This window comes from Rhinatrema bivittatum, chromosome 16 (assembly GCF_901001135.1).
Source record: "Rhinatrema bivittatum chromosome 16, aRhiBiv1.1, whole genome shotgun sequence".
NCBI lineage: Eukaryota > Metazoa > Chordata > Amphibia > Gymnophiona > Rhinatrematidae > Rhinatrema > Rhinatrema bivittatum.
Window position 1 is genome coordinate 31438333 of NC_042630.1, and position 16161 is coordinate 31454493.

At 44.6% G+C, this 16161-nt stretch overlaps 2 protein-coding genes across 16 annotated transcripts in view; one reads left to right on the forward strand and one right to left on the reverse strand.

The window, feature by feature from the left end:
- Positions 1-7871, forward strand: part of SV2A (synaptic vesicle glycoprotein 2A) — a 43911-nt gene extending 36040 nt beyond the window's left edge. For 2 of the 3 annotated variants that reach the window (XM_029581089.1, XM_029581090.1), the window contains one exon: positions 1792-7871. In XM_029581089.1, coding sequence (XP_029436949.1) covers positions 1792-1975 — 184 coding nt within the window. In that variant the 3' untranslated portion in view covers positions 1976-7871. The remainder of the gene's footprint in view (positions 1-1791) is intronic. The other variant, XM_029581088.1, reaches the window with a different exon arrangement.
- A 6131-nt stretch (positions 7872-14002) lies between these two features.
- BOLA1 (bolA family member 1) overlaps positions 14003-16161 on the reverse strand; it is a 315604-nt gene continuing 313445 nt past the window's right edge. For 8 of the 13 annotated variants that reach the window (XM_029581101.1, XM_029581102.1, XM_029581103.1 and 5 more), the window contains 2 exons: positions 15786-15984; positions 14003-14739 (listed from right to left, as the gene is read on the reverse strand). In XM_029581101.1, coding sequence (XP_029436961.1) covers positions 14285-14739; positions 15786-15795 — 465 coding nt within the window. In that variant the 5' untranslated portion in view covers positions 15796-15984 and the 3' untranslated portion in view covers positions 14003-14284. The remainder of the gene's footprint in view (positions 14740-15785; positions 15985-16161) is intronic. The other 5 variants (XM_029581112.1, XM_029581110.1, XM_029581113.1 and 2 more) reach the window with 2 other exon arrangements.

Sequence of the window (16161 nt, forward strand, 5' to 3'; positions counted from 1 at the left end):
TGTTAGATTGGTAGCTATTTAGATTATTTTAAAGCCTTATGGTTAGGCATGAGAATGGAGAGGTGCCGAGTGTCATCTAAGTGGAGGATTTTGTATACTCATTTGCTTGAGAGTGTAGCGTACAAATGAGAATGACAAAACCTGTCTTGGATAAGGAGAGATACACGTGGTCATGCTCTGTGGCTGACACTGGGATATACTCTTGCAGCATGGACAGGATAAGCTGGGTAGATTGGATCATTTTCTGCTCTTATCTGCTATCAGGTCAATATTTGGATTGCTGGAGCACAGGAAAGTTATCCGAAAAAAGTTATATAACTTTATCCAGACATTCAGCGAGGGTACTCGGATAAAGTTCCGTGAATAGATCTGCCTGGATAATTTTAGGACAAGTAATTTTCCCACCCAACTTATGTGCATAATTTTAGGAAGATGGTGCTCAGTATCCACATGCTCCAGCTAAAGGTTAGCCCCATGAGCAGAATGTCACCTCTTTTTAATCAGGAGCTCGGCAGGGGGGAAATATTCAGATTTCAGCTTTGGTCTGGCTAACTTCAAAAGTTAGTTTAACAAAGCCTTTGAATGAATATGCTCTTGCTTCCATGCACAGAATGACCCTCATGTTGTCAGAAACACCTCTCAGTGCTTATTATTATTATTATTTATTTTTTTTACCTTCCGTCATGCATACACCTGACAAATCTCACAAACAGGCCAATGCAATACCATGAGCTCAGACTAGCGCACAGGTTGGCACGCGTCCATAACCCCTTATGCAATAAGGGGATTAGCGCATCCAAACTAGTGCGGAGCTAATAGCACTCATCACATGTAAATGCCATGTTGATGAGGCTATTAGCTTGTACCCCCTTGTGTGAAAAATAAACGTGCGCACGTTTACCTTCAAAAGTTAATGCCAGCCCGGAGCTGGCGTTAAGTCTTGAGAAGCTCCAAAAGTTTACAGAAAAGCAGAACACACTGCTTTTCTCTAGTTCCTCCAACTTAATATCATGACGACATCAAGTCAGAGTAACCACAGAAAGCAGCAATGTGAAAATAAATAAATAAAGAGAATAAAAGTCTTGCCGGCGGTCAGGTTAGGAAAACGGTGGTCAGGTTACAAGCATCCATTTTCCTAACCTGTGGCTGTTCACGAGTTAGGAAAACAGAAGCTCGTGAAAACTGAGCGTCCGTTTTCCTAAGCCGCGCACAGCCGCTTCTCCTGGGTACCCGATGCCATGGACGCGCTAGGGACACACAGGAGTGGTGATTGTGCATGCGTTAAAAAAATGTGTGTCCAGTTTGGACGCACGTTTTTAGCAAGCTGGGATTGCATCAGCCTGAGAGAGTTTTTTTGCTAATTGAAACTGTCATCGCCGAGGTCCTTAAGAAGCCTAATCTGCTGAGCATGCAGCTCCTTCTCCCTGGATGAGGTGGTACGTGTGATTGGCCCCAGATTTACACAGGAGTGACAGCAGAAGTCACCTTCCTTAGAATGTTAGCACAAATTTCCCCTGACCAGCCATGTGCTAGCAAGCTAATGTTGTAAAGATATTATTAAAATTGCAACACGACGTGTTGAGCAAGGGACATCCAGGTACTGGAGTGAGAAGCAGTAGCAGAGTTCATGCTAATGTTCACCGAGCTACAATGGCATCGGTCACAATGCAGAATTGCACCTTTTGCATGTCATTATAGGCTGTGAACGCCAGAATTTAAACTATGATCCATCCCTGCCCTCCCCCAAAGAAGCAAGCTGATATTAACCTTTCACTCTCTTTTTCTTTCAAGGACGACGGCCTTCGGTTTTCTGAACGCACTCTGCAAACTGGCAGCTGTCCTGGGGATCAGCATCTTCACCTCCTTCGTGGGGGTGACGAAATCCGTGCCCATCCTGCTAGCCTCGGGAGCCCTGGCACTGGGCAGCTCATTAGCCCTTAAATTGCCGGAGACACGAGGTCAGGTGTTGCAGTGAGAACCAACTAAGCCAAGGGATACTAGATTTGTAGACACTGTGAAATGCTTTATTTAATTCTTTCTTCATATTTATTTTTTAGCTCACTCCTCTTGCACATTCTAATGCCATTTTCTATGTGAACCAGCTGTCTTGAGGAAGGCCAGCTGGTTCCTGAAGAAGCAGGAGCTGGAGGAAGAACCTGTTTGCACTAATCTCAGTTGAAAGGCTAGAGCACAATGCAGCAGGTACAAAGCTGATTGGTGCATAGCTCATCCTATTCAACCAATCATTGAACAGTTTTCCTTCTTTCCTGCAGTCTAACAGTGCAGGGTAGGGGGCAATATCAGTAGACAGGCTTCTGTTCAATAGTCATCATTTATGTCACACATTAAACTTCCATTGGACTCTTTTACCCCCCATCATTAGCTATTGTATTAGCTAGCTAGACTAGATTTTCTCTACAAAGCTATTCCCTAGAAGCCAAGTAACCTGAATGCAATACCGAGGGACAGGTGTTCTTAAATACTCACCCTCCTATTGCCTGGAAGACATATCGAAATAATCACCCTGCTTTTTCCAAAGGGTCGTTTCACTCCATGTAAAAACTGCATAAACAGCACAGAATTCCGGAAGGAGACATCTTGAATAATGTTGAATGTTATTCTGAAGGAACTCAGCAGAAGCCACTAGGAGGTGTGACCTCCACAAGATTTCCAATTCCACATTTTACAGGCTTCTGGTTTCCTTTCTTGTCCCTTCCTGATGATGCAATTTGCTTCTTTCGTAGCTTTACAGTGTGTGCACGGGATTAGGCTCTGGCTGGCTGTTCTCCCTGAACCAGAATACGTTACCAGGGAGGAAAGGACCCCAAAACCTCCGGTTTCCCCACAAAGGAGAGGGTCTTGTGGCATCTCTGCTTTGCTGCTGCTGGCACAGAATGGAAGCTTCCAGCAGCGGTAGAGAGCCACCTTCAAGGTCAGCTAGTTCCTGGTTCTTTTGGGTCCTACCATGTCTTCGACGGTTCCGTTACGTAATTCCTGTTGAATGGCCAGAGATGGTCTCGCATTATGCATTTCATGTCATCATTGTCTTCCTTGAATGCACTTCTTCGTCAGCTGACTTGCTCTGTCAGTCGCTTGTTATCTCCTTGGTTGGGTTCTGGCCTCTCACATTAGGATGTTTAAGACTTAAGCCCTTGAACAGATAACACAGAGGCAGGAAGAGAAGGGCTCTTCATAAGAAAGGGGAGTGGGAAAAGGGCACAAATGTTTAAAATTGGCTCCATCGACCAGATTCAACATCAATAAACCTGTGCGCCTGAAGGTCAGATCACGGCTTCCCTCTTAACTTCAGGGCCGTTAAGAGGCTTGTGTGCGTGACCAGCTTAATTCAAGTTTTAAGCCCCCTGAAGTTTGCTTACACAGCCAGATATTTTTAGCCAAACAGGACCCTTACCAGCCAAGGAGTAGTGAATTAACTTTCAGAATGGCCACTGTAGTTATATTCGAACGAATACAGTCTCTGCGGAGTTATTGAAAGAGACCCGGATCCCATGGTGTACGGAGGACAAACGTTGTCTCTGGATTCTAAGCTCCATGGCACCACAGTGAACTTGTGATTCAGATTTGGGCAGTGAAGGCTCCCGAGCAAAGCGGCTCAACCCCCCTACCATGTAGTGTTCGTATAACTACTTATCTGTGATCAAGGAAGGTCAAATCGGTTTTATCATCTCTGCTGGCTGATGACTTTCTCCTAGACGGCCTCTAAAGCGTGGTGGTCCTAGGGCCACCTGATGACCAATGATGGTCATGTCAAGGTCTGGAGCTGCTACAGGCCAACTGAATTTCTGCCACAACAACCGCTATTGTTTCTGCCACCTTACACCGATCAAGGCATATATCTGCTTCTTTTTTTTTTTTTTTTTAAAGTCCCTATTTCCAATAAAGTCTAGGAAACTAATGCAAAAGATGACAGAGGAGTGAAAACAACCAAAAAAAAATCCCCTTTCCAAAATAAATCTTACTCTGTTATTCCCATTCCGACTTTCCATTTTTATTTCATTAGAAATTCTGTTTTATGTATGCCTGAGAGCACAACAGAAGCCATCACAGCCCTACAAAAGGGCAATGAGGTTAAGAACTATGCATGAAAGTTATATTAAGTCACCGACAGATCCTTCCATATGGCAGCCCTGAACCAGAGAGTCCTAGTCAAGGAGAAGATGGAGGAGTGGGGGCTGTTCTATTACTGCATTCAGTGCTAGTGGGATTGTGACCGTTAGGGTTGGGTGAATTCTTCTTCCCTCTAGGACAAGTCTTGACATGGTGCAAAGCAATGCCTCCTTCCCACTGATTCTTGTGCGGGCTTGGATTATAAATCCTTTTTATAGTGGGTCACTGTGTGAGGAATGGTGGGGAAAGATGTTGGCCACCTTTAGGTCTTTAACTAACTTACTGCACCCACGTGGCCAATAATTACTAAAATGATACGGTTGTATGTTTTTTGTGGCCCAAGGAAGCCATTGACCCATCATATTTGGCCATTTTCCCGAGGGACACTTGTTCAGTTGTGCACACATCTCTGCACCCGCTGATGTTTTCAGCAGCTAATGCCTACATTTTGGAAAGCTCGCGTGGATCAGGCAGATATCTAGGTAATACAGGGAGGGTAACTTTCAGACAGTTCGAATTTTCAAAGCAAATTTCTCTGATTTGAAGATTCATAGACACGTGTGCCAACATGCACACACGAAGGTAAACCTGCTCCCAAGCAGATGTAACTAACAGGCCCATACAGTAAAGTTCGCGGGAGAGCGCCTGCTCTCCTGGCGCGTGCACAGGCCGGTGTCCTGAATAAGGGGTAAAGCTAGGGCGTCGAAAACGCGCGTCCAACCCCGCCGAGACATGGGTAATTAGCTTATATGTGAACCTTTACACTCACTGGCTCTTGATTGATTTTCAAAAGGCCATTTTTACTACTATTACTACTATTTATCATTTCTAGACTTAGGCAGCACGCTATTTACGTGTAGAGACTGGGTTTTATGTGTGTAATTCCTTTTGAAAATCAACCCCTCAGAGGCACAAGTTAAGCACCTAATCAGTTAGCTAAATTTGGACATCCAAAATAAGCAAGCAGTTCAGAAGTGCGGCCTTACGATTGGACTCACTCAATTTTCAGGACCTCATATTTTTAAATCGCTCACACAATACTGGAACCAGGTATCCAACTAGGCTCCCCATTTGGGTGACCAATCTGATATTTAGACGGTGCTTTAGTTATCTAATCTGGATTGAAAATCTGTCCTATTCTCTGTGAATATAGCACCTACAATCCCTTCTTAGAGGCATCACTGCTCTTTATTGAAAATCTATCCCTAAGCATATATTTAATGTTATGTATCTATGGGCGATTCCTCTGTTAGATCTGACCTTCAACTATTCCAAAGCCAGAAAACACAATTACACTTGATCAATTTCATCCTGTGCCCTTCTCTTCCTCCCATTTCTATCTGTCCTAACTAGTCTCTCACATCCAAATATACCGAAGATCCTCTTCAGGGCTTATATAAGAATACGTTATGTATAGCAATGTTTAACCTTCTCAGAGGACACCAGGAACCTTGGAAAGACAGAAAACAAGGACTTCAGGGTGATGTATACAGCAATAGTTCCAGAGATAACCTGGAAAAGTTTTAAGTTCCAAGCCTATGTGTCTGCCTACTTACAGGATTGATTTTGAAACGAAGATCCCTTGTGCGTAACTTGAAATTATCCTCCCAGCCCCCATAAGCCTTAGAGACTAGAAAGCAATGCTTCAGCCATACCAGAATTTAACAGGAAACAGTTAGTAGTCTACTTCTACCAGAAAGTCTAGGTTAAGTTAAGCCCCTTTAAGTTCATCAGTTGGATCAAAACTCTACACGAAAAATCACAGAGGGCAACGACTATTCACTTCACCACAGGGAAGTGAGCACAGCCTGAGCACAAAGGTATGACAGACAGAGCAAAAAAGAAACTGAACTTAATATCACCTTCTCTGTATGTAGTACACAATGATACAATGAAATGGTCACTGCTGTACGTGTACACTACTTTTAAGTACAGCTCAGCTGTCTGATATCCACTGGTTATATTGTACAATCACTGAGGTTTTGAAACTATAACCTCATTTTTCCATTTCTTTTGAGCACAGCATTTATCTGCTGGAATCTGGCACCTGGACCTAATCCCACGGCACTGACCTGGGTTCGAGGAAACTTACACGCTCATTTTGCATCCAGTGGCCCACATGGAAGGGAACTTCCAAGCACATTAGCCATATAAGATGTAGAAAAGCACAAAGCTAGTCCATCTGCAGGAGGGCTGCAGCTTCCCCGAGCACAGCAACTCACACCCATAAAAAGAAAGGGGCAGAAAAGTCAGCTCCATAATCAAGAATTAGAACAGGCATCCCGGTGATAGAAAGTGCTCCAGTTAATACATTGAAACTTGTCATCTTTGGATCCCCCTAATGCGCTTTACGATGGAAGCGGCTCCTCACACCAGCCTGCCCACGGCTTCCAAAGGTGACTTTGTGATTACTGTACCCCAAATGCAGAAGCAAAGGGAGGAGGATCAAGCGCCTTGCCTAAGGTCACGCAGAGGGCCAGCGACTGGGATGGGACCGAAACCCACTGGCACGGCCCATCAGAACATCTCCTCTCCTAGAAGCCTTGTGCTCTTGTCCAGTTTGACCGTTCTGCATCCCTTACCCCCAATCCAAAGGGGAGCCTGGGAAGAAAAGCTTGCATAATATACTTCCTTTTCCAGGGTCCCTTAGCCTGCAAATGAACAAGTTGAAATGCCCTCAGCTTCTTTCCCCGGTGATGTAAACTTAAGCAGGATAACTTCTTCAGCCACTCACTGAAAGCCAGCAGTTGAAAGGGCCCAAATGAGAATTGAGGACTGCATTTTGATTTCGGAGTTTACAAGATGGGGGGGTGGGAAATGAGGAGATCACCTGCAGCTGCAGAACTACCTGGCGGGGATACTGATATAATCGACTTGGAAAGCTAGAAGATCAAACTTTGGACCGTCCTCCCACGCAAAACAACAACAAAAACCATATTTTTGATCAGCGTGGAACTGTACAACCCCACATCGGCTTGTCATGGAACGACAGCCGTGACAATCGGTTTGTGTGCCGTGTCTGCTACATTGCCTGTCAATTGCCAAATATTTTTCTATATTTTTGTTGTGTTTTTTTTTTTTTGTTGTTTCTCCTTGTTTTTCTTCTACTGTTCCGACATGTTTAATAATGTTTAGCAATGCAATAGTCTTTAGATGATGTGTTTGGGTGCGGCAGTGAACTGAGGACAGGGTTTCAGGAGAGATCTGGTGCATGTAGACACCACATGAACAAGATTTCCAGGCCCCCCCCCCCCCCAGGGCTTTTTAGGATTCCTGGCTATTATTGGCATTGTTAATTTGATGTTGGGTTTTTGTCCATTCTCTGCATCTTTCAGAGCAACAGCAGTCAAACGAGGGCTCGATGAAATTCGCAGAAGCTTGTGCTAATGCTGTATATATATATTTTTTTTAAACGTTCCCCTGACTTTATTCTCAACCAGCAGTACAAGTTTACGAGGCCATTCTCCATTGCGGCAAGGTACACGCACGTGCTTCTCCTTGCACATTTTCAAAGGGACATTATAAAATTGCCTACAAAGCAATTTTGCCCCCGTTTCCACAGGCAGCAGGATGGGGGGATCAAGCAGCAGGTGGACTTTTTGATAATTCCAATGAGCACGTGGCGTTTACTCTGCTGACCTAAACAGCCTTTCCCTCCCCATCTCGGGAATGCCTTTTTTAAAAAAAATCTGACTAAAGCTATGCGCGCTGTGAAAGCTTGCAAGTTTTTTGTGTTTTTTTTAACTGCTCCAAGTGCGGAGAGGGTGGGTGGGGGTGGGGATCATTTTCCAACAGAGGAATCTAGCCAGGCGCTGCCATCGTTTCCCAGCTAAATGCCTTTGAAAAATCGTCCCTGTAATACGCAAAAAGCAAGAAACAACCAGGATAAATGGGAAATCTGCCCATTCCTGTAACAAAAATTGTTAACCTTCATTGCTATAGTAATATCTGACACAGCTCCACGATGCAGCGTCACAATGACTGACTGTAAGGGAAAATAAACCCCATAATGCAGCATTACAGTGACTGAACCTGAGGGCGAATGACCCCCATGGTACAGTATTACGACGACTGAGGGAAAACAATCCCATGAATCCTGGGGGACAGCTGTACCAAAGGCAAAACAACCTCAGAGGGTCTTTTACTAAGCATTTTTACCACAGGCACAAAATGGGAGAACTCCTTTAGGAAATAAGCCCCTTATTTTTCTAAAAATACTACCATGATTACAAGAGCATGCCACACAAGGGTTAGGTTTTAGACTTCCACAAAGTCACATGAAAGTCAAAGTCAAATTCTTATGGGCAGTAAGCGAATGAAAGAAAGTCAGCTTAATTTAGGAAACTTTACAGCTCGTTCATTCTGCATTTTGTGTTTTCCTGTGGTCAGGATTGCGCAGTGACGTCGCCGTTATTTTCCGACTGTAGATCAGTCAACCACGTGACCGCTCTTCAAATCACAGGTGAACATTTCCTCTGGATTTTAACTTCCCCCCCCCCATCGGTCTTTCCCTGAGGGATCTGGAGGATCAGGCTGATGTGGCTTTCCATGATGACAAACAAGCGGGGGCCCCAGGTAGTGTCACCAGCAGGGCCCTGCCCGAGCGCACTGTAAAGGAAACCGGCCTGGAGCTTTCAGACTGGGGAGTATTGTCAAAGACCGGGAATCTTTTAACCAGGCCCAAAACAAAGCCCAGCTTTAGTTTCTTGACACCAGGAGTATTAAAAATACACACTTCTAGGATCAGAGTTAAGGAAAATCAGGGTTTCGAACACGCTTTACTCCAAGATGTAAAGCCGGGATTTCTGCCATAGTTCAGAAAGGGAACGGATGCGTTACTCTATGCTTTAATGAAGGTCAGGAAAAAGCATTAACTGGGAGGATTTATGGTAAATAAATTTGTCTTTTTTTGCATCTCCCCGCCCACCCAAATTTTTTTTTTTTTTACAAAACTGGCAATATGTGTGTGTGTGGGATGGGAAAGTCCAATTTCATTTTCTATGCTACTCTTCTCAAACCAGCATTAAATGATAATGCCTATTTATTGCAATAAACTATTTCCTGCTAGGATTTTAACAGTTTTTGAGACTGTGGGGCTTGTCCCAAAAGACAAACGACGCCTAGACGTGATCCATGCCCGTTAGTACCTGAACGTAATCCACTTTGAAGTGCCTGAAAAGTGGAATGTAAATTAGATAAACCAACCAACAGGAGCTAACCAGCCACGGCCCTGGCGTCACATGCACCAGAACCCCTCCGAAAACTGCTGACCCCTTTCGATTTCTATTAAGTGTGGTTTGCCTTCTCTTTCTCCATCCTTCGATGTACCTGGTCTCTACGTAGTACAGTCTGTATTCTATCTGTACCGTGCTGTAGTTCCCTAGGTGTTTGTAAAAGAGCAAAAAAAAAAAAAAGTGTACAAAGAAAAACACAGGTTAAAACAAACTAATGGTAATACAGTTGTGGTCTTCAGCTTGTCCATTTTGTATAAATTAAAAAAAAAATAAAATAAAGAGGTTAGATAAGGCAGCTGTTTTACATGTGTCTTGCAGAAAAAAAATAATCGGTGCTGTGTGAGATCTGTGTGAAATTCTTTGCTGGGGGTCATGGCACCCCTTGGTGGCACAATCCAGTGATTATGAAAAATAATAAAAAATCTATCTTAAAAATACCAGCGTTAAGGCAATTAGTGTCTTTGTCTGCAAAGTTGTCCTGTATGTTAACAAGGGGCTTAATGGGAGCCCTTGAGGATGCTCCAAAATTACTCTACCACTGTAGTTAAGTGAATAATACTCTGGTTTTGTAGAGGGGAAAAGCACAATGGAGCAGCACATCCCCACAACTGTCACAAAGACCAAAAAAAAATAAATAAATAAGAGGTGGAGATGTAGGAGGAAAAGAGAACATAAGCTTGCACCCAGTTTACACTGTCAGCAAACAGGATGCCCAACAACAAGACGCGTGCAAGTTTTACCTCGACCCAGACAGATTGCCTGAAACATGGCCATGTCAGGGAGGTCTTAGCAATCTTGAAAGAGACTTGTTTGCCCTTTGCTTTCATTTTGTGTTATGCCTTTTAAAATGTATTCCCTCCCCTCATCCACTCTATCACCACCTGCTTAAGATTACGTCCGCTTGCTCATCGCAGGTCTCCCACACAATATAAGTACTAGGGAGGGCATTAGCCTTAAATTTGAGAGGCTGAGATCATTCTCAACAAACCCTGGCTTATGAACGAGGTTCATGCTCGTCAAGGTATGGGCAAAAGAAACCCACTGTAAAAAGGGACCCAAAAGAAACCAAGTCTCTCCACTGCAAACCATTGATCTTCCTTCAGTGCCATGTAACCCCTCTTACTACATCGGTTCCCCAGGCTTCTCTTACTAGCCTTCAAAACCATCTTCTCTTCTCCTATACCCTTCCTCGTAAACTCCATTCATCTGCAAAGCCACTTTTATCTATGTCCTTCTCCTCTGTTGCCAACTTCCGATCCCATACTCTGCACCTTGCTGGGCCTTATGCCTAAAATAGACCTCCTGAGTTGGCATGTCATGCCTCTTCTCTGGCCATATTCAAATCTGTACAGCTCTGTGTCCATCCAGCAGTTCTTTAGAAATAAGTAGTAGTAGAAGTACAGTCTCTATTCCCTGAGAGTGTTTACTTCACATACTTATGCTTTATGTTCTCCTATACCTCCAACACTTTTTTGGTCTCTATTCTTTTTAGATTGAACAAATAGCTCATCTTATAACTGAGATCCAATTACAGGGTTTGAGCCATGAGCGATCTCTTTTGGGCTTGAACAATATGGGGTAGATTTTAAAAGCCCTGCACGCGTAAATCCTGCTGGATTTACGCGCGCTGGCATGCCTATTTTGCATAGACCACCGGCACGCGTGTAAGTCCCGGGGCTTGCTAAAATGGGCAGTCTGGGGGGGCGTGTCTGCGGTCGTGTCCAGGGGGTCCTGTCTGCAGTCCAGGGGCGTGGCCGAGTGCCCCAACACAGCGGCCTGTGTCGGGGCCTGGCCAGCCGGTGCGCGTAAGTCCATCGAACAAGGTAGGGGGGGATTTAGGTAGGGCCGGGGGGGTAGGTTAGATAGGGGAAGGGAGGGAAAGGTGGGGGGGGGACGACAAAAAAAAGGTTCCTTCTGAGGCCGCTCTGATTTCAGAGAGGCCTCGGAGGGAATGGAGGCAGACTGCGCGGTTCGGCACGTGCAGGCTGCTGATTTTGCGCAGCCTTGCGCGCGCTGACCCCGGATTTTAAAAGATACGCACATAGCTGCGCGTATCTTTTAAAATCCGGCGTACTTTTGTTCGCGCGCGCGCTGTTTTTTAAAATGTACCCCTCTGGGAATAAAAGGGTGAACTCCCTGCCACTCAACCCTATTGCCAACCATTGTCAAAGCAAAATTAAGCCTCCTGCTTAAGGAAAATAACATGAATAACATAAGACGACAATGTTCTGAGGGTGAACTACAGTATTTAAGAATTTTTTACCCTTGGAACTCAGCAGAATTTCCTGACATTTTAGGCTAAGCCAAACACTCTATGCAAGCTTTGAAACCAGTGAATGTGTTAAAATACATATTAGAGGGGGACATGGAAACCATCCCTAGCAAGTACAAAGGAATTATCACATTCAAGGAAAAAACTGCCTGTTACTCTATTTATTATAAGAACTATCATACTGGGTCAACCAAAGGCCCATCAAGCCCAGCATCCTGTCTCAAACAGTGGCCAATCCAGGTCACAAGCACCCGGCAGGATCCCAAAGAATAAACACAGTCTCTCTAGCTCACACCAGAATTAAGCAGGGACTTTTCCAAGGCTACCTGGCTAATAGTGGCTTATGCACCTTTCCTCCAGGAATTTGTCTAGATTCTTTTTAAACCCAGCTGCTTTCACCACATCCTCTGGCAACAAACTCCACAGATTGTCAGGTGTTATAGAGGCTTCCCTCCAAAGGAGGGATAAGGATGGAATCCAAAGGTCTTGGTAAGCAGTGGTTCCAAATGTTCACCTTGCATGGTGCCCGGGCAGTGTCTTCACCCAACACCACAGCCATTTCCCACAGGTTAAGTCCTCCGGTGCAGGTCGTGGTCAGATTTTGATGGTCCGAGAAATACCTGAGGGTGATAAGTCAAGGCTTTGGACCAAGACATGGATCAGGAATCAGGGGTGGATAAGAAATCAGTCATGGATCAGGAACCAGGGGCCATTTGGACAGCATTTTCACAGGCAAGACCGTTTGGACCAGTGAGGGTGTGTCAAGCAGGGTTTCCTTATATACAGCTGTCAATCAGAGGACACACCCAAGGCTGATCCAATTGGGAGCTTCCAGGGGCAGGGACCACCCCCTGCAAAGTAGACTACATATGGCTCATTTGAGCTCTGCAGTGTCACCAGTTTCAGACCCACTACTCCATACATTTAACTGTGCACCGAGTGAAAAAAATACTCCAATTTGTTTTAGATGTGTTACACATTAGCTTCATGGAGAGTTCCCTAGTACTACTGGATAGGTTAAATAACCATTCACTATTTATCCGTTCCACCTCACTCATGATCTTAAAGACCTCTATCATATCTCCTCTCAGCTGTCCCTTCTCCAGGCTGAAGAGCCCTAACCTGTTTAGCCTTTCCTCATAGGGGAGCTCTGCTGTAGCCTTTATATTTTGGTCGCTTTTCTCTTTCTCTTTTCTAGTTCCGCTGTATCTTTTTAGAAATGAGGCGATTAGAACCGCACACTCAAAGTGCGATCACAACATGGTGTGATACAGAGGCAATATGATATTCTCCATTTCTTTTCAGATCATTCTATTTGCTTTTCTGACTGCCACCATATATTGAACTGAGGACTCCAGGATCCTTTTCCTGGTTGGAGACGCCTAACACGGAATCCAGCATCAGGCAGCATTTTGCACTTGTCCAATTTAATTTTTTCTGCTACTTAAACACCCAATCCCCCAGTCTCATAAGGTTCTCTTGCAATTCCTCACAGCTTGTGATTTAACTGCTTTGAATAATTTTGCACCATCTGCAAGTCTGATCACTTCACGCTTCACTCCCTTTTCCAGATCATTTACAAATATGTTAAAAAGAACTGGTCCCAATATAGAAACCCCAGAAAGATTAGTTTGATTTTTTTTTTTTTAAATCTTAAACATTTTAGTGTATAGTTATCCAGATTTATTAAAATCCAATATTCCAATCCACATGATTAAGGCACTAGGAAAAAAAAAGCTGCCTACAGGCTGTCACATCTATTTTCTCCAAGAAACAGGTTTCACAACTGCACAACCTTTTCATGCATGGTCAGCCAGAATGCAGCGTTATCACTAAAATAAGAAGGCGTTTACTTTTTTTTTTACCTACTTCCTTTTTTTGTCTGGTTAAATAACTTTTCTCTGGAGGAAACTGCTATAATGCATCAAAACTAATGGCTCTCCTTTCCCTTATTATAAAACCGGAATGCCATCCCCTCTTTCTCTGCTTTGCCCTATATACATACACCCATTGGTCTGTCTCTCAGCAACATGGATTTTTATTCACTGTTCTTCTTCCATGCACTGTCAAACCTGATTAAGACTCTTTCAAAGCCAAACAGCTGCTCTTCCAACACATTAATAAACTGATTTCATTATATTTGGTGTCAGAGTGTGCAGTTTCTTGGTCTTCAACTCACATCTTATTGTTGCTTCACAGTTCTGGAACTGGTGCAAGTGCCCTGAAAATGTCTCCTTCCTCCACTCTGTGATTCATAAACGGTCACTTCCTCTTCCTCCCCCAACACTATGCTATTTCCTTGTCAGTCATTCTGTCAGGTGGGGAAAAAAAAATCACATACGGCAGGCAAGAAAAGCAGAGAACAGCACAGACAACAAAACACGAGGGCAGCAGTGCCGGGAACATGGATATATTTCACAAAAACAAAGGAAGCAAAGGAAATCCAGTTATCCAGTGCTGCTCCTTTAATAAGTAACACAGATGTAGGCACAAACATCTTAATGCCACATTCCTGAACGCTGCACACATTTGGAGAAAATGGAAGATTGTGTTTGCAAATAAAGGGTAGATTGGATAGAAGGGCGATATTAAGTATACAATATTCGGCCTGCTGAAGTTCCTATTGCCTTGGTTGAGAAGTGGCTTAATCCTAGTTAAGTTTATTAATCATCTGCTGGTCGTATTTGGATCCTCCCAAGCAGGGGGGGCTCTGGTTCAGGATGGGGTTCTCCTTCCACTGCTGCGGCGTCTTAGCCAAAATGGACAGAGCATGGACTGCTCCAGCCAGCTCTTCCCGTAGTGCCTCATTCACCAGCCGGTGCTGCTGGATCAGGGACATCCCATTGAATTTTTCAGATATGACCACCACCTTGAAGTGGCTTTCGGACCCCTTGGGAACAGCATGCATATGACTTTCATTGTGGACCTCCAGGTGAACAGGCTGCAGGCTCTGGGTCAGCTTGAGCCGGATGGAGGACTCTATTGGCTTCTCCATGCTGGGCAGTCCTGTGCAATAATGCTTGTAGGGAAAGGCGGGACTGAGGCGTGCTCTGCAAATCCACAGCAAACGTGAAGATAGCATCAAAAAAAGACGAATTGCCAAAGCTGAAAAATATAAAAAGTAAAAAGAATTTCTTTTACAGGAGCCCCAGATATTCCTCCATCTCATAAACAAATATGTATGTGTGCTTCTCAATTTCCTGGAAATTGTTGCTATAAAGCACAGTAAATCATGAAATCTTTTTAAATCAAAGACTTCCCATGAGGTCCAGCTTTCTCTTGTACTGGTTTGCATTGGGTTCTTCATTAATTCTCGTTACATTCAAGCATGCTCTAGGTGGAAACCAAGGGCCCTTAGTGGCAGAAGAAAAGGGACCAGACCTGTGATAGCAAAGTAGGCAGGCACAATTGGGCAGACCATTTCCACCATCACTGTTTATGTTTCGCACTAGTTTTTAGCAGATCGAGGGTTATGTTGTATTGCATTCTGTTCATTTTAGATAATATGGGGCAGATTTTTAAAAAATACGTGGGCGCAAACAAGAGTATGCCGGATTTTAATAGATACGCGCGTAGCAGCGCGTATCTTTTAAAATCCGGGGTCAGCGTGCACAAGGGGGTGAACATTTGTGCACCTTGCGCGCGCCGAGCCCTGCCCACGCTGCCCGTTCCCTCCACCTCCCCCTCCCTAACCCAACTCCCAGCCCTATCTAACCCCCCCTACCTTTATTATAAAAGTTATTCCTGCCCAAGGCAGGTGTAACTTGCGTCCGCTGGCGCTTGATTCCCCGGCCCGGGAGCAGTTTCAGAGGCCTCAGCCATGCCCCCGAAACGTCCCCAGTCTGGAACCACGCCCGCAGCCCTGCCCCGGATGACATGTCGCCGCAACACGCCCACAACACGTCCCCCCAGGAAAGCCCCAGGACTTACGGGCATCCCAGAGCTTGCGCACGCCGCTGAGCCTATTCAACATAAGCTCGGCGCGTGCAAGGGGAGCTTGGGGCAGGTTTTCAGGGGGTACGCGAGTATCCCTTTGAAAATCTGCCCCTTTATATACACATCTTTCTTAGATGAAAAAGTTCACTCCTAGTAAACAGAAAAATTCTTCATAACACTTTTTCAAATCACAAAGCTATATTATTTTCCTGTACCACTTCTCATGGAATTAGAATTGTCAGAGGCTCCTCTCTTGACCAGTGCCAGACCTGCTCAATGACTGTACTGAGTCTTGCGATGCAGGAGATCAGCATTCCATTTCTGAGCTTGGCTTTTGGTTCCTTATGCCAGCCTGGGCAGGGGAATTCTGAGCAGGATCAGTTCAGCGCCTCCAATTTACTTATTACTCACAACCTGCAAGATTATACACAGGAGCTTTCACAAACTTTTGACGCTTTTTTTCCTTAGCAACCAAACTGTTATTTAATCTACGTTTCATGTCTGATACTACACGCCCCCCCCCCCCCCCCCAAAAAAAATCCTCTACACTGAGGTCAAACCAAACTCCCTGGTTCACCAGAACTTTAACCT